General features: G+C 40.5%; 1 protein-coding gene across 1 annotated transcript in view; it reads left to right on the top strand.

Moving 5' to 3' along the window:
• The window catches only part of LOC129105586 (protein kinase C-binding protein NELL1-like), a 261,850-nt gene that overhangs the window by 73,441 nt on the left and 169,280 nt on the right, over positions 1-19,129 (top strand). The window contains exons 7-8 of the mRNA XM_054616705.1: positions 7,967-8,039; positions 8,600-8,682. Coding sequence (XP_054472680.1) covers positions 7,967-8,039; positions 8,600-8,682 — 156 coding nt within the window. The remainder of the gene's footprint in view (positions 1-7,966; positions 8,040-8,599; positions 8,683-19,129) is intronic.

Genomic DNA, 19,129 nt, shown 5'->3' with positions numbered 1-19,129 from the left:
GTACTGAGGGCCCTCAGAGGAACCACAAAAAGCCCACCGTACGCTTTGAAACGCTTATTCTCCGGAGCCCGTTACAAAGTTGTCGATTTTTAATCACCGCTCATTTTCTCAGGCTCCTGCATGCGTTCGCAGCGGTGAGGGGATGTGGCTGAGTGTCACCAAGACATGTACATACTCTTGATATTCCCACCTCACCCGCCCACCCACCAGGCAATCAATGTTGCTTTTTTCATTTTTCTCTATCTAACATCTATGTAATATTGATTAACCACCAGATCCTACTGTGGTGTAAATCATTCCTCCTCTGCATGCTTGACGGTATCGCTGCTGCACATCAGCCCACTGTCCCTCCTCCTCCTCCTCCCTCCACCCTCCACCTCCTCCTCCTCCTCCCTCATCCCCTCTTGCATCGAAGCTTCAAGGAGCTCCTTCTTCTGGAGGAAAGCTCTTTTCTTTGAAAGAGCTTTCCTCCATCAGCCCGCTCCCCTACCCGCAGTTGGCTTAGGGCTCGGAGTCTGTCTACCCTCCATATGCACGGAGCGCTCAAAAGTATTTGTCAGCAGCGGAGACAGATGGTGTGGAAGAGCGTGGGCTCGTGTGAAGTGACGGAGTCCCTTCAGGTTTTCTGCAGGATGAGTTGGAATGTCTGCTGACAGGTGCAGTTGTAAAACATCGAATCAAGGACCTGTTGCACACCGATCAGAAGGGCCATTTAGAGCTACACCCTTTTTATTAAAAGTAACCTAATTACCACCTGCTGCTATTCATGCATATTCATGAGGCAAAGATATCTCATAACCGCAAGAAGCTTCCAGATATAGAAACTTTATAAGTATAATTCCATGTGTACTCGTCCGCCCGGATCTCAAAATAATCTATCAGTGCTAGTTAATCGTTTTGGTTCCAATCAGGCATTGGTAAATTAGCCTACTAGCTAGCAACAAAGCTAAATCTCAGCTTGAGGCTGCTGTGAAAATGACATGTCTTCTTTTCAACAAATAACAAACATCAACAGAGTGTGAAGAAGTAACAGTTTTGACATGAAGCCTCATACGCCTGTGTATCGTTTCTCGTTTCTGACAATAATCCAATAAGCAAACTGTCAAATCATACACAGTAACTCAAACACACAGATGGCTATTGTAAACTATAGGCAGAATATTTTAAAATAAGGGTGTTATTTTGACCGACTTTTAGAGGACGAGTCTTGTGTGTTAATAAGCGGTTGGCTTTTATTTATTATTTATTATTTATTGTTTTAACTGATGACTCAATTTACATTGTATGATTCCAGTAGTAGAGGTGAGATGCTGCCACCCATTTCTTTGGAGCAGGTAGCCAGGTACTGCAATATGCACACTCTTTTATTATCCAGTCTTTAATTAGCCTAGCTTAGCATACAGACTATAAGCAGGGGGACACAATTAGCTCGGATCTCCAAAGTTCAATATGCCGACAACCACCTTGAAAAGGATTTAACACCTTTTATCTCGTTAAATCTGCACACAAACAGAAATTTAAAAACAACAAATTGTGGCTTAAGAGGGAATTATGTGTTGTAACTATTACTTGGCAAAGAGTGGCCAGGCATATTTTGCAGGGGCATTAAGAACACACACACACACACACACACACACACACACACACACACACACACACACACACACACACACACACACACACACGGAAACAGATATGGACAGGACCAAAACATATCGTCCAACTTTACATTGCTACTTCTTTGCTATTCCCGTCACACATAAAAAGCTTTAAAAAAGATTAAAAGCTTTTTACAAAACATCCAACCTACCAATATTACACAGCTGGAAAATTCACTGCACAGAGAATTGATGTGGTGTCTACTCAAGGAGAGGTGAACTCACATTAGGGGAGGAGTTATTAATCCGACATGATTCGGCATTGCTCCCGTCTGTAACCTGCTGAAGATGAGGGGATAAAAATAAGTTACTTACGTCTTGTCGTGCCAAAAGCCAAGACGAGTGGAGGGCATTGGGTAACGAGAAGAATAAAGACACAAGAGGCGAAAGAAGTAACACTGCAGATGGAGATAGGAGGTGAAATAAAGCAGCAGCTGTAATCTATCCCATTCAGGACTCGGGAGCGGGGATAATGGCACAATGAGCTAACTAGGCCTTTGAATAAAACATATTGAGCCATCGCAGTGGCTTGAGACGCCCCTCGTCCTCACGCCGCCGCCGCCGCCTCCTCCTCCCGGGAGCCTCTCCATCTGAAGGAGGAACTGTAATAAATTATCTTTATCTAGAATCCATTGTGCCGAGGATGCTGACTCCTCAGGGACACCGCCGGCTCGTTTGGAACCGGTGCTTTTGTATAAAGGCTCTGTGTTTCATGCACCATCGGATGGTAATGAATCTACTACGGACAATGATGGAAAGCTTTGACGCGTTACATAAGGCAGCCTGATGAAGGAAAAAGTCAAACCTGGACATGAGGGATTCAGAGCTTAGATCCCTCACTCAGTCTGTCTCCTACTCATCCTGTGTCTGAATTATGTCTCCTCTGTTTGCTGGTTGTTTAAATGAGTTTGTATTTGCTTTTGTTCACGTCTTTGTTCTTTTTTTCCCCCCCGAGTTGTACCATCCACAGCATAATCTCCTCCATATCTTGTGTTCAAACCTCCATCAGTAGCAATACACTGCAGTCCGAGATTAATAACCCTCATTTAAAAAAAAAAGTAAAAGTAGCAAAAGGAAACATTAGGATGAACTGGAGAACAATCAGCATATTAAAGGATGGTTTTTAAATTATTTACAAAGAGCTAAACTTTAAAAATGCTGTTTGTTTTCCCTTTGATGATATGAGATTTTTTATAGTGGTACTCAAAGATGGCTGTGCAATAACCATTGAATGTACTGGAGGTGGAGGATTGGGAGTTTTGTATAATTGTCTTAATCATTCATCTTTTCATTGAATGTATATTTTTTGTTTTATATTTATATTTCTTGGTTCTTCCAAGAATGAGACTCAATTCTTTTTTTTTTTTTTTTTTTTTCTGAAGAATCACATTGTCGCCCCGTCATTATCTCGTGGATCAAAGTCTGAACTGTTGAGAAGTTATTCTCAAGTGCTCCTGTTTCAAATTTCTGTCCTTGTTATGTTAGGAAGTTTTGTGCAGTAGTGCAAGCCTCCCTGTGGCTGATTGTGTAAGCTACACGGTTAATGTCATGTACCCTAAAACAGTTTGATACCCAATACTTTAAACAATTGCTGCTAAAATACACAGCAATATGTAAACTTGAATAAAAGTGTGTAGCTGTTTTAATCAAACTCAACTGAGACCGCTTGCGAAAGTTGGTCTCGGAGCGTTTTCCCAAAGTGTTAGATTACAGTGAGAACATGATCCCAACCCTATTGCAGGATATAAACCAAACCGCAGGCTGCTTGCTCGGGCATTTGTTGATTTGGAGACAGGAAAATTACGTTAATATGAGTGGGTGAGAACCGACTTGGAGTCCAGTGTTCGCTTTAAATCAGGGCCAAAGAGAACATACAGAATATGCTAAATAAAGTCCTCAAAAATATTGACGTCTATGAAGTTATTCAAGATGAACTGGAGTAGAAGTGATTATTACGCACACAAAGTTAAACATCATTTTAAATTCTTCATTCCCTGCATAACATTGGCCTTCGAGACAAAAAAAGATACATTTGCTCCTTTTTACTCGCCCTTTGGCAATTTACATTTTTTATTTCGTCTGCTTTATTTGCACTCTGTCAAACTAAACCCGATTAATAGAGAATAAACCAAAAGTATCAACTTCACTCTGATTCAGACTAGCAAAACAGACTTTGGCTCGGGAAAGCGCCCTAAGCTCGGCTGCCTTAATATGCATTTCTGATTTGTACTTTTTATCGTAACAGTGCGACTAACCAGCCTTCCTCAAAACAAAATGGTGTGTTTTTGTAATTTGTTGTCTGTGGTGCGTTTAAGCCCCTAATGTCTGCATGTTGAGGTTTTTTTGTCACTTTATTGTGACAATCCCTCAACAACACAGAGTTTAAAGTATGTTGGACACAGGCTGAGCTAAATCATTATTGTCCATCGAGACATTGTGTTTTGCATTTAAATAGTTAGTCTCTGTCAAATCTAGCACAAAGATCTGGAAAAAGTAAATTCTTTGTGGAGATCATAGTCATAATTACCATCTCTCTTTTTCTCTCTCTGTTCATCTACATTATTTGTCTCCTCTCATGCTTGTTAATGAGTGTTGTTGACGCTGATTCAGTCCTGGGAGATGAACCGCAGGTGGAGGTTAAGTCTTCAGATCCGACTAGACCAAGGAAAGGTCATGTTGTGCATGATCAAATCGAGAAAAAAGAATCGCCGGATAAAGCTTTACCCAGGATAATAAACTTCTGTCAATGTTGCCTGAAGGCAAAGTGCCGGCCAAATATGCCGGGCCCATTATTGCTGTACTAAACAAGCTAACTGGGAATTATGACCGTACAAGCGAGCAGACAAGCAAAGTGAAGGTAATTTTATCAGCAATAACGGTGAGTGAACTTGTGAACGTTTGGGGACACAAAGAAACAAATGATGCATAAACCTTACATAAGCACACACACACACACACACACACGCACGCATTTGCACTTCATGTGAGGATCCTCGTTGGATGTATTCATTCTCTTATCCCAGCCTTAATCATAACCAAACCTTTAACCAATGCTAATTTTAAGCTTATTTTATTTAGATAAAAGACATCTGTTTCTAATTAAAACATACAAACACACACTCACACACATTTGTTTTGCATTAAGTCAGGATTGGAACGCCATCTGTAAGTATTTGGATAGTGACACATTTTCAATCGCTTTCTCTTTATAGTGCTCACTTCCAGCTTTAATTTGATTAACTTCAGACACACATACTCTAAACAGTGTAGGATGTGTAACCTTTCTTTATTCATAGTCCCTCAATGGGATGCTGTGTATCTGTTTAGAGGAAACTCACATTCACTTGGACACACAATAAACAGTTTGGCCATAAAAGAAACCCTTGTCACCCGCTCATCTCTAGATCAATCTATAATTAGACGGTGTGGGGGGAAATGTATAAAAAAAGAAACTAGTCACACACTATGTGGATGTGAAACCCCCTCAAACCCCCTCAAGGCTGCATTAATTAACTAAGGCAGAAGTTGACACACATCCCACTCAATTTATCGCCTTGTAAAGCTGCTCTCCTTCCTCCCGCCGGAGCTCCGACTGCAGGTAGAAGGCGGATCTGGTTTCGTCTGCAGTAGGCTGGTCCCGGAAGCCTGAGCTGGAGCTTCAAGTGAACCTGCATGAACTCGTTTGATCTCTCGCAGAATCCGACTCAGTGGCACCGATGACAAGCATTACAATTTACTACACAGAAATCTAATCATCTTGCTGATTGTCTTGTTTACTTATGTACTTCATAGAGAGGCATCATTAATAAATCAAGACATTCTCATAACCATTTAAAAGTTCCTCACAGTAACTTGAAACAATACATCGAGGAGACAATGAACATTAGCCTTCTTTTGAAGTCCTCCTGATAAAAAGTAAGGACATTATATTCAGCCTTTTGAGCTCTGGTTTGGTCTCTACCAACTCCTTAGTGGGGGGAAAAGGGTTTTTTTTAGTCGCTAGCTAGTCACTGGTTGTCTCTGTCATTTGGTGCAGGCAGTTAGGATACACTGGATTTACAGTTATGCTTTCCACTGAACACAGTGAAGCTGAACAATACAGCAAAAAAACAACAACTAAGAATTCAAATAGGCTTTAATAATCTCTGTGTAGCTGCAGAGTTGGTCCCTGTGGGGTCATCACTTTTAGAGACCTCCTTCATATTAAATGTCGTCCCTCATTTCATTGTTCAAAATATTGATTATTGCAGCTTTAAAACGGAAAGTCAGCACTTTTGCCTCAAACATTTCAAATCCAATGTTCTGTTGTACAGAGACAAAACAATAAAAAAGCTGTCACTGTTCTAACTGAGCTGTACATGACTTGAAATGCAGCTGTGCAATTGGACTGGACTCACCATGGGAATATAGCTGTTATTCCTGAATAATGCTATTCAAGAATATCTGCCATAGGCTTGGGTAGAGGCATGTAAACAGTTGTGTGCACATTTCCGCCTGCGTGCATGCGTGTGTGTGTATCTGTGTGTGATGAGATTGTATGTCTTCAGTTGGAAATTACCTCCTGATTACTGACAGTGATGTGCAGGGCGATGTGTGGGTGGAGCACAGGGACGGACATCTGTGATCTACACCCTCATTTTCATTCTGAGTGACACTGACAATCTCTTCTTCACTATGCAGCCTCTCTCTCTCTCTCTCTCTCTCTCTCTCTCTCTCTGCGTCTCTGTGTGTGTGTTTGTTCTCAATCTGTGCTCCAAGCCTGTCCGCCTCAAGGCTCCCTCTCTCCCTGTGCTTCTGTTTGAAATGGAGGCAGGTGTTGCTTGCATCCAGGCTGGCCAAATGCACTGTAAATGGATTTTGCGTACGCATAGAGATAGACGAGCTGATCCCAGGGTGGTGAATTCTAATGTCCTTCCAGCATGTTCTCAGTAGCCACTTCCAAGGAATGATGAAATTATATTACCCCTGTGTGTGGGCACCCCGGTGTTTGACAAGTTTGCTTTTCCATTAGAGAGGGTGGCCTTTTTTCCCCCGAGATTGTTCTCTGTGGTCATCGAGAAGCCTTCTGTTTAGCAGCCCTGCACATATGGAGCCTGTCACTCAGAGTGATTGACAGACAAAGAAGAGAACTCTATCTTTTAAAAGCCATTCACTTCAGTCTATATGTGAAGTATATTTGCTTCAGTTCAGTTAGGAATGAATGCTGTATATATAGTACTGCATTAGGTTTCTTTTTTTTAAACATTTGCTGCAGTGGTTTTTCACCATTTCTAATATGTAAGCACTTTCAAACCTATCGTAAAATTAATTGCTGTTCTGGCCAAGAAAGAAGCCCTCAGGGCTGTTTCATGATCATATGCTGTTAGTCAACTTTTGCAGCTTAGCTGCTGATTCAAGTAGTTTTAAAAGGATGTATTTTTTAGTGACATTTTACTGTGTATTGATAATAGTTCATTTCAGAATGCTAACATGCTATCCTATGATGGTGAACATGGTAAACATTATACCTAGCAAAGCTTGAGAAGGTAACTTTATGAAGAAATAACTTTGTTCCATGTTTGCTCAGACTGTCGATCCTTACAGTACTACATGAGTGCAACCAATCAGAGCCAAAGACTCATTTTTGATCAGCACTGCCTAGTTTGACAGTTTAATCGGAATTCACCAGCAGTGATTGTCAGCTCCTAGTTTGACAGTTTAATCGGAATTCACCAGCAGTGATTGTCAGCTCCACACTGATTGGTTGTTTCCCCTTTAGGTGCTCGATAATCTTGCAAATGCCATTAGAAGCACATTAAGGAAGCAGAGGAACCTGCTGTTACAACAGAGTATCTGTCTCAATCACTACCGTCAGTACATAGTGACAGTTTGAGAAAATATGATAAAAAAACATTTTCATAAAAGCTACCAACTGCAGCTTTAAAGAATAGTATGTTAGCATTACAGGGCTGCTAGCAGGGGAGGGGCAGGCTGTGGCGTAGTGGAGAGCAAGGTAGTTCTCCAATCAGAGGGTCGGTGGTTCGATACCCGGCTTCGGCAGTCGATGTGTCCTTGGGCAAGACACTTAACCCCAAGTTGCTCCCGAAGGCTTGCCATCGGTGTGGACTGGATGTTGCATGAATGTTAGTTAGAGTCTGATGGTGGCACCTTGCATGGTAGCCTGTCATCAGTGTGTGAATGGGTGAATGATATGTAATATACTACTGATTGTAAGTCGCTTTGGATAAAAGCGTCTGCTAAATGACTGTAATGTAATGTAATGTAACCCTTCCTGTCTTTTCCCTGCACCCCTCCCTCTGTGTCCCCAGGGCGTCATCCAGGATGTGAAGTTGATTTTCGCTCCCAACGGCTACATCACGCAGTGTCCTAACCTTAACCGCAGTGAGTATCATAATGACACAGTAGAACATAGTGTTCTGAACACGCACTGAGAGTGTTGCGCCGTTATAAAATTGGACCTCGAATGAGCTACGTGTCAGCTGGTGGTGACCTCTCCCCATTGATCACTGACAAAGCCTTCCTGCGTTTTATCATCTCCCTCCATTCCAGTAATTCTTTATTTTGCTGTAATTCAGATTCAGTGCAGCCTCCTCTCTCCCCTCGCCTCCTTTCTCCATCTGTTTACTGTCAAACAGATTAAGATACAAGGCCACCGCTGTGCCGCTGTCTCTGTTACTAATCAATAAGGCATGTAATCACACCTTGTCGCGTTATTATTGATACTAACACCAGGCACAAGCCTAAGACAAAGAGTGAAACAGATGGGTGAGGGTTCCCTTTTGTTTGCTGCTGGCCGACATGAGCTGTGACCAAATACTGTACATATATTAAGGCAAATACTTTTTTTTTTTGCCTTGTTTATCTCCTATCTAAATGCTTCCCTCTTTCTCTTCCTCTCCTTTTCATCCCTGTTTTGGTGCTTTCCCTTTCAACCTGTTGAGCCTGTCCGACCTGCAGCGATTTCCTGAGCCTGGTGCAAGGCATCATGGACCTTCAGGAGCTACTGGCCAAGATGACCCTGAAGGTAAGAACAAAGAATGACCTTCCACACAGAAAAATACCACCACCACCACCAGAATGTATAATACTGGTGTAGTATCTGCTCGGATTGCATGCGGAAGTGCTGCTTGCATGGTTGTCACAGAGAGGCATCACTGCTTGTTGACTCCATGGAAGTGAAGAAGAGTTTGGTTGTAACATTAGCATATCCAGCCTCCAGCAGCAAATGTGACTGCAGTCAGCCAGCCGTGACCTGTAAAGGTCTGCTGCAACATGCTGGACTCAGTCTCCAGAGCCCTGAAGCCCCATCCCCTCGCTGCTTTACAAAGTACTGCTCAATTGTCTATTCAGAGTTTATTAATAGTGACATTTCTGCCTGTCAAAACCTGCTTTGACATAGCACGTCTTTGGTTCCCCGGGAATACACCCATAAATATGAAGTAGAATTGACGGACGGTTCTCGTGATTTGAAGGATTCCTTCATTTATAGTTAGATGATGCTGATATAGTGCCACTTATTGGCCATATGGCACGAGATTTGTTATGGTCATTCAGACAATATTTCAACACATGGCAGCTATCGCAAAACTGCACGAGCATCAAATATTCGAAAAGTAACTCTTGCTGGCTCAGTCTGTAGATGTCCTGTACCAAATTTAGTGAAGATTGATAACGAATTGTTGGAGGAGCAGCAGGAAATAAAAGTTTTGGAGCTAGTTCAAATTGGAAGAAAAAAACTATCAAGACACAGATGGGTTTGGCTTTTACGGATAGATTCGTCTGGAACGGCAGAATCCAGGAAACACGTTTCTGAGATTTACGTTTCAAAGTTACAGGCCGAAAACGTAAAGTTTGTTTCAAATTGCTCCAAAATACACCTGCCAATAGAGAAAGGTTCTTAAGATTTGCAAAGGACATTTTCACATTCACACACAGACAGACAGAAAAAGATTCATTGATTTTTAGTGAGATGCTGCTGAACTAGATTTATTGGTGTCAACAATGTTTGGCAGGTATACAGATAAAAGAGAACCACAGAATATGTAAAATGTTGGCAACCATGTCAGTGTTAAATAAAAGAATCCAGTTAAAAGAATCCACTTTTACCGTTTCCAGTTGTAGCTGACATGCAAATAAATAAATAAATGAAAATGAATAAATAACTTCCTTCTCCACCACGGCCCGAGACAACTGAATCCTTTGATTTATTCCCTGCTTTCTTTCTAGTGCATTCTTCTTTTCCATCAGTAACTCATTTCATTTTAACAAGACGGTGCCGAAAAAAAGGTAGAAATTATTGTTAGGAAACAAAAACAAAATGAACATGCACCTTAATCTGTCTTTAAAAAATATGATTATCCTGTCGGTTGTTATTGTGAGCATAGTATTGAAGTAGTATTAAAAGCCCCTTGAAAAATATATTTTTTTATTACGTATTATCTTTTTTCATGGTTTTGTTTTATTGCAATTGCTCAGGATAAGAGTGATGACACTTTGGATATACATTTGCATCATGTCAGTAGATAGAAATAAATGATGGCTCCCTGAGTATGACAGTAAAGAAGAGCAGAGCTTGTAAATAACTGTTGACGCTGCAACCTGCCTCACACATTCTGATGCGCGTTCTTGCCAGCAAAACTGTTCCCTAAAAAGGTTTTTCAAGGGCAGATAGAGCACAGGGCACCATCTTTAATCTAACGTGAGTTCCTTTTTAATAACACAAGGATCCAACGGAGGTGCCTACACTGTCTGTAGTTATGCCCCTGAGCATGACATGAGTAATAAACTACATTATTTGTACAAAACATGATCGTGAACGTGCACTCAAGAGACAGTTACAGAGATACGTCCTGCAAAATTACACCTATCTGGGTGAAATACCAAGTTCCTGTCCATTTACTTGCGTGTCCACATCAGCAGATTGAGTTTGCTCAGTTGCATGTGAACTGAAACTGAAAAAGACCTTGAGTTTTGCTGTTTGGGTGCAAAACCTTGATCTCAACTTTGGGGATTTTTGTGCTTTCATGTCAGCTGAAGTACCAACGGAAAGAATGACCAAGGAAAGGATGGGAGATTATATGTTTTATGAGCTTATCTTGTGTTATTTGAAGTACAAACAGTACTTCAGTTAGAAGGTCATTCCCTGTTTGGTGTATTAGTGTGATGGGTTGCAGAGATGATCCACACAATGATTTAGGAGATATGATTTGCCCGTAGCTTTGAAACCGTTGCATAAGCATGTGATACTTGGGTTGTGTTTTTTACAGAATTTGTTAGGTATGTACTTTATATTTATGTCTGTTTGTATTGTATTTTAAAGGTTTTTATTTAATATCAATTGCCTGTTTTATAAGTCCCTTTTTTAATAGGGCTTCTGAGCTACAACTATATTCTAATCTAATCTGATTATCTGTTTGTTTGTTTGTCTATTAGTGTGACTATTACTGAGGCAGTATGTGTTTATTGTAACGTTAGCCTAGCATGGTGAAACAAGTAACGCCAACTAAGTTACTGCGGCTAAGCTAACGTTCGCGGGCTAAGACGCCTGCTGTGTTCGAAACCGCGTACAAACCTGCACACTGCATTCTCAAACGGCACGTACTGCACATTGCCTACAGAATGAAAGTTTAAGCATGGTTTTACCCAGTGTGTGAAATATCTAGTGGCAATCTGGAGTGTCCCCCCCACACACTACCTAGCGCTCCAAAACGGAAAGGAAATGGCGACTGAATTGGCACAACAGGAGGCTAACAGGTGGTGTGCATTCAGCAGTGAAGCCATGGGGGACATAGCATCTGCATCACTGTGTGTGTGATTGACTTTGTGTGTGGGTGTGTGTGGGCGTGATGGAGTGAGTGCTATCCGCTGGGAGTGAAGGGAGCAAGGACATCTCGGCGGGCGGGCGAGCCATAGAATAATTTTGGGTTTAAATAAGGGTGAAATGAAGAACATTAAACTACCGCTGTGTCAACCGCGTCCTCCTTCACATGAACACACCTCGACCTATCGCCACCTGACCTCATCTCATCCCCCCTGCTGCGACTCGTATGAGCAGTCATCTCCGCCGTTAAATGGCTTGTCTGCCGTTATGCGGTGGAGATTTGAGTTATTCAGCATGAGGTGAATAATTGCTTGGTCCCGAGTGTACCATGTCAAGGCGAGGTGAGATGACAATAAGATCTCTGTGGATAAGCAACGGCATTCTTCGCATGTATTATTGTACCTGTGTATTTGCGAGAAGAAGCGTGTGTTTATGCCAAAAAACGTAGTGAAAATAACTCTTTAATAAATCATTTTTTAATAATACTACTAGATGGAGTATCAACACAGATACCATTCCGATATTATTATTTTTTTACCCTCTTTAAAGGGTTAGATCACCCACATTACAAAAACAATCTCACATACCTTTAGTGTGAAATAGCCATCTAGTTTCTGTCTCTCATATTTATGCCTACAAAGCCAGAAGAATTAGTCCAAATAAAATAAATCAATAAAACTATAATAACAAAAGACAGCTGTATCTCAAAACTGTCTGCATGGATAGATGCTGCTACAGATAAGTTGATATTATGGGCTAACTGAATACCTATATACATCATTGTCTATTGAAAATAATCTTCAGATTTAGTAATATTTCATAAGGCCCTTTATGCCAGAAATTCTGGGCCCTGTGAAAACAACTCCCTTGGGGTCCCTAAATTGTAAATTCCCACATCCAGGCTCCCTATTTATTTTGAAAGCTGTTTTTTTAAGCTAATGAGAAGTTGACAGTGGTCTTAAGCCATAAGCCATTTGCTTAAGATAGCTATTTAAATAAACTGATGCACACATTGTTAAACATTCTGCTCCATTGCTGCTGCAGTGGAGTCCCTCGTGCGGGAGCCATGCAAGCGGCTTTGAGTCTATCCAGTGTTCTTAGTAATAACAGAGGATTCAGAGTCCATGTGTCAGCTGTATAAATGTTTGGTACTGTTGCAGAATAGCTGGTTTTATTTCCTGGCAGGTTGAACCCAAAGCAGCTCCCCGCAGTATGCACTTAAAATAGCATCCAGGAGGCAAATGTCTGTGTTTACTGTGTTTAAGATGATTCATGAAAAACTGAAGTTAGTTTGGATAGTTTAAGGAGGCTGGTGGTGTTTCTCAAATCCAGACGGAGTCGGCGAGAACACAGTCAGCATGACCCATCGACAGAATGAAGTTATAAGAATAGATTGGATTTATGGTTCTGTGTGGGCCACCAGATGGTTTGAACCATCTGAGAAGACTTCCTTGGAAACTGTTTGGGAATTGGCAGACACTTTCAAAACATACTTAGCAATTGATTGGATAAACCATCAGTCAATCAAACTATTCTCGAAGCCAATCCGGAGAAGAGCAAAAATACCATTTCCATCAAGAGAAACGTTCAGTGCACATTTTTGCTGTTCTTTCAATGAAGAAATAATCTTCCTTTCTGATATAACTTAATCATCCCCACTGGATGCCTCCAAATCCTACACACTGTCCTTTTAAGGGCTTAAGGTGTGTCTTTCCAACAATGTAGCTACCATTCTCTTCTCAAATATATTTGGTACATCAGAGTAGTGCACCTACACCATAGATGTTCATACCTGGCTTACAGCAGCTGTTAACCCTAAAATGTATTATAAATGCAATAAAAACAGTAGAAAAACACAATAATGAATACAGACATGTTCAACCTGGAGCGCTGTTAACCCTTGTGTAAGGTATGAATCCAAAAAAACCAGGTTGAAAAATAAAAAACAGCATTTCCTTTTATTTCCCTAAAATGCTAAAGACCATTTAAATGTAATTTTGGCAATGAGTAGTGGGGTTTGAACCATGAAATGCTTATGAAGTCATAAAAAAAAATTAAATAATATAGTATGTCATTAAAACTCAAAAGAAAGTCACAGTATAGTATGTCATAAAAACTCATCTTATGGTATGTCATAAAATAGTCATGGTATAGTATGTCATATAAAGTCATAAAAATGTCATTGTATGGTATGTCATAAAAAGTCATAGTATATTATATCATAAAAAAAGTGAAAAATATCATACTATAGTATGTCAGAAAAAGTCCTAAAAAAGTCATAGTATGGTATCTCATAAAAAAGTCATAGTAAACTATGTCATAGTAAACTTTGTCATAAAAAATCATGAAAAATCATAGCATAGTATTTTATAAAAAGTCATGGTATAGTATCTTAGTATATTTTGCCCATTGATTGATCATGTAAGATTATTTTTTATCTCAGATAAATGTTCACAAGACCTGACTGAACTCATGACATCATCTATGAGGTCAAATAATTATTAGTCTGTTGATTTTGCTCACTGATGATGTCACAGTTTCAGATTTTCAATGTAGCTCCTCCCCACATGTCACCGATTCCAAAGTAACAGCTTGTTCCATGACATCACAGACGATGTTCCATGACATCACAGGCGATGTTCCGTGATGTCAGCATTTCTTGATCAGTTTGTTCCGTGACATCACAGATGTCACCATTTCTTGAAAGGTTTGTTCCGTGACATCACAGATGACATCATTGTCACAGATACGAGAGTTTATAAATAGGAGTGAGATACACATTTTTAGTAAGCTGGTTCCACCAGGCTTCATTTGATGGAACGCAACAGACCTCCCACACCTTCAGAGGTGAACGACTTGAGTCAAGGTTGATCCCCAGAGTTTCCCATCTGGGCTTTCACTGATCAACACAGCCTTGGGAAAGCTATGCTCAACTGGTTCCCCTCTCTGGGTGTAGGACCTGCTGCAATCCATCTTGCGCACGCTGGTGACTGTGGCTAGCACAGTCACCACACAGGAAGAGGAGTCCGGGTCCATCCCCGGCTGGCGGCTTCCTGTGCGGAGTTTCCATGTTTTCCACGTGTCAGGGTGGGTTCTATCCGGTTCTCCGGATTCCCCCACGTAAACATGCAATTAGGTTAGATTAGAGCGGGAATGGTTGTCTGTCCTCCCTGTGCGAGGACGGTTTTGCAGCATAAATGTGGGAGTCTGTCATAACGCTGTATGTAGAAAGAGCAGCGGTCTGGCCGAGGTGTATCACACTGCCTGTGGGGCGGCTGATTGGAGAACTACCTTGCTCTCCACTGAGAGCAAGGTAGTTCTCCAATCAGAGGGTCGGTGGTTCGATACCCGGCTTCGGCAGTCGATGTGTCCTTGGGCAAGACACTTAACCCCAAGTTGCTCCCGAAGGCTTGCCATCGGTGTGGACTGGATGTTGCATGAATGTTAGTTAGAGTCTGATGGTGGCACCTTGCATGGTAGCCTGTCATCAGTGTGTGAATGGGTGAATGATATGTAATATACTACTGATTGTAAGTCGCTTTGGATAAAAGCGTCTGCTAAATGAATGTAATGTAATGTAATGCCTGGCTCAGGCAAGAACCAAGAACCATGGTCGAAGTTGTTGGTACCTTTTTTTGGTGAGCAATTATTCTCTGACAAACTCTCAGGCGTTAGCTTACAGAAATATGTTGCTCATTTTCTTCAGGGTCGTTAAAAAGACATAAAATGTTATACCATAGTTTTTTCTAAAAAGTCATAAACATGTACGAGTATAGCGTGTTATAGAAGTGGAAAAATCATTATATGTAAAGTATGTCATTAAAACTCAAAAGAAAGTCACAGTATAGTATGTCATAAAAACTCATCTTATGGTATGTCATAAAATAGTCATGGTATAGTATGTCATATAAAGTCATAAAAATGTCATTGTATGGTATGTCATAAAAAGTCATAGTATATTATATCATAAAAAAAGTGAAAAATATCATACTATAGTATGTCAGAAAAAGTCCTAAAAAAGTCATAGTATGGTATCTCATAAAAAAGTCATAGTATGGTATCTCATAAAAAAGTCATAGTAAACTATGTCATAGTAAACTTTGTCATAAAAAATCATGAAAAATCATAGCATAGTATTTTATAAAAAGTCATGCTATAGTATCTTAGTATATTTTGCCCATTGATTGATCATGTAAGATTATTTTTTATCTCAGATAAATGTTCACAAGACCTGACTGAACTCATGACATCATCTATGAGGTCAAATAATTATTAGTCTGTTGATTTTGCTCACTGATGATGTCACAGTTTCAGATTTTCAATGTAGCTCCTCCCCACATGTCACCGATTCCAAAGTAACAGCTTGTTCCATGACATCACAGACGATGTTCCATGACATCACAGACGATGTTCCGTGATGTCAGCATTTCTTGATCAGTTTGTTCCCGTGACATCACAGATGTCACCATTTCTTGAAAGGTTTGTTCCGTGACATCACAGATGACATCATTGTCACAGATACGAGAGTTTATAAATAGGAGTGAGATACACATTTTTAGTAAGCTGGTTCCACCAGGCTTCATTTGATGGAACGCAACAGACCTCCCACACCTTCAGAGGTGAACGACTTGAGTCAAGGTTGATCCCCAGAGTTTCCCATCTGGGCTTTCACTGATCAACACAGCCTTGGGAAAGCTATGCTCAACTGGTTCCCCTCTCTGGGTGTAGGACCTGCTGCAATCCATCTTGCGCACGCTGGTGACTGTGGCTAGCACAGTCACCACACAGGAAGAGGAGTCCGGGTCCATCCCCGGCTGGCGGCTTCCTGTGCGGAGTTTCCATGTTTTCCACGTGTCAGGGTGGGTTCTATCCGGTTCTCCGGATTCCCCCACGTAAACATGCAATTAGGTTAGATTAGAGCGGGAATGGTTGTCTGTCCTCCCTGTGCGAGGACGGTTTTGCAGCATAAATGTGGGAGTCTGTCATAACGCTGTATGTAGAAAGAGCAGCGGTCTGGCCGAGGTGTATCACACTGCCTGTGGGGCGGCTGTGGCATAGTGGAGAGCAAGGTAGTTCTCCAATCAGAGGGTCGGTGGTTCGATACCCGGCTTCGGCAGTCGATGTGTCCTTGGGCAAGACACTTAACCCCAAGTTGCTCCTGAAGGCTTGCCATCGGTGTTGACTGGATGCATGAATGTTAGTTAGAGTCTGATGGTGGCACCTTGCATGGTAGCCTGTCATCAGTGTGTGAATGGGTGAATGATATGTAATATACTACTGATTGTAAGTCGCTTTGGATAAAAGCGTCTGCTAAATGACTGTAATGTAATGTAATGCCTGGCTCAGGCAAGAACCAAGAACCATGGTCGAAGTTGTTGGTACCTTTTTTTGGTGAGCAATTATTCTCTGACAAACTCTCAGGCGTTAGCTTACAGAAATATGTTGCTCATTTTCTTCAGGGTCGTTAAAAAGACATAAAATGTTATACCATAGTTTTTCCTAAAAAGTCATAAACATGTAGTATAGCGTGTTATAGAAGTGAAAAAAAGTATGTCATGAAAAGTAATAGTAACGCATGTTATATGAAAAAATTATCATACTATACTATATTATAAAAAATCATAGTATAGTAAGTCATAAAACTTTTATATTATATATAGTGAAGGATTCCCCAACTTGCTGTCAACCCATTCACATCCTTACCATCACTTGCTTTTAAAGGTATATTGATCTACAGTATTGAGCCTTCAAACGTACCATCAGTTTCCGGAGCGTCAGTGTGCGTTTGTTTCATTGTTACAGCTACAATGTGACATTTTGGCGGCAGACATCCCAGATATGAATTACAATCAACATCTCATTAATTGCTCACTGGACCAAGACTGATCTGGTCTCAGAATATACACATGTGAGACATACCTTCAGACATGCAGGCAAACAAAACAGATTAAAAGTATGAATGCATCTTTTTCCCCCTCTTTGTCTTCAGCTGTTATTTAAGTATTTATCTCATGTCTCTCTGCCTCATGTATCAGCCATAGGAGATACATGCCTATTAGCCTCTGACTGCGTTGTGTGATATCACCGTGCCATTTCATGCTCACGTCGTACAGGAACCCGTATTCCTCTGCGGTGCCTCCAGGCAGCCTCTCAGCCTTTGAAACTGTATTTTCAAACATTTAGTTCGGGCCTTTGACAGGACACATCTCTACCGCTCACAGCTCACACAGCTCTCCAGAAACCAGCCGGGACTCCTCCAGATGAAGTTAAAAGCCTCAGTGACAACCAGCAATTTTCTTTCTTTTTTTTTTTTTTTTTTTTTTTTTTTTTTTTTTTACTGAGAAGCCTCTACCATTTAGTGGCGAGCCCTTTCCTCCTGACTCTGTGACCTGGGCAGGTCTCGGAGGAGCAGAGTGGGCGGAGGCAGTGCGGCAGAGCTTTTCTTGAGTGTCTTAAGTGGACCTGCAATTTCTGAGTTGACCCGCGCTGCTCAGATCAATTGGACCTCAGAATTCCCTCACCTTTCCACCTTTGAAACGGGACTCTGACTGTATACGTGTGGGTCAGACAGTACTTATATTTTATAGATATTTTCATTTATATGTGAAATGCTGTTTGTTTGCAGCCATCCAGCTCCTACTTGAAGGCCAAGAGGGAGCTTTGATGGATGCAGTGGGCTGTTTGCACAAAAAAAAAGAACTAGTGGAAAAACAAATGTGTAGATTAAATGTGAATACAAACTGAACCTTTTATAGATGCTGATTTTTCAACAGTAAAAAAACAATTATATTTATGTTTTATAGATTCATTATAGATTTACATGTGGTTACTTTGAGAGATATTATTGTGACAAACCACAACTCACATTGCATTTTTAGATCAGCAAGATTCCAGGTTTTTGAAGATTCATCTCCTTTGCTAAACTATCAATATTAACTCTTTCTGCACCAGTTAGAGTTTAAAACTTGGAGCAACAAGAGATCTTATCCAACTCCTTCTCATAGAAATTACATTCACCATACATACAACGCAAAATATATTTGGAGAGGACCACCTCACTTATCTTTTTTTATCAACCAAATGAGGAATCATTTTGTATTTGCAAAGTCACTAAATGTTGACTGACAATATATTTCATTTGTTTTTCCTACAATACAAGCTTTTGCAATACAACATCACACGCACATAAATGCACACATATGAACTCACACATACACACACACACACACACACACACACACACAAACTTGCTCCCACACACACGCTCACACACGCTCATTCACATCTTGACACATTGCATTTTTTTTCTTTGTTTTTTGTTGTTTATAATATATTGTTATATTATAAATTGCTTTTTTCAATAATATTTCATACCATATGTATATTCTTTTTGTATTTGTAATAGTATTGTGAATTTTTTTTATATTGTATAGGTGGAGGCTTCAAATAAGCTTTCTGCCTCTTCCTGCACTGTATTTTTATTATTTATCAATGTTATGTTTTTTATATTTTTCAATTGTCCAAATAAACTAAACTAAACTAAACCAAACTAAAATAAACTAAACTAAACTAAACCAAACTAAACTAAACTAAACTAAACTAAACTAAACTAACTTGTAGTAACTAAAGCATGACTATCGTTTTCATGCCT

The sequence above is a fragment of the Anoplopoma fimbria genome, chromosome 2, assembly GCF_027596085.1.
Source record: "Anoplopoma fimbria isolate UVic2021 breed Golden Eagle Sablefish chromosome 2, Afim_UVic_2022, whole genome shotgun sequence".
Taxonomy (NCBI): Eukaryota; Metazoa; Chordata; class Actinopteri; order Perciformes; family Anoplopomatidae; genus Anoplopoma; species Anoplopoma fimbria.
This window is presented reverse-complemented; position numbering and strand designations above follow the sequence as displayed.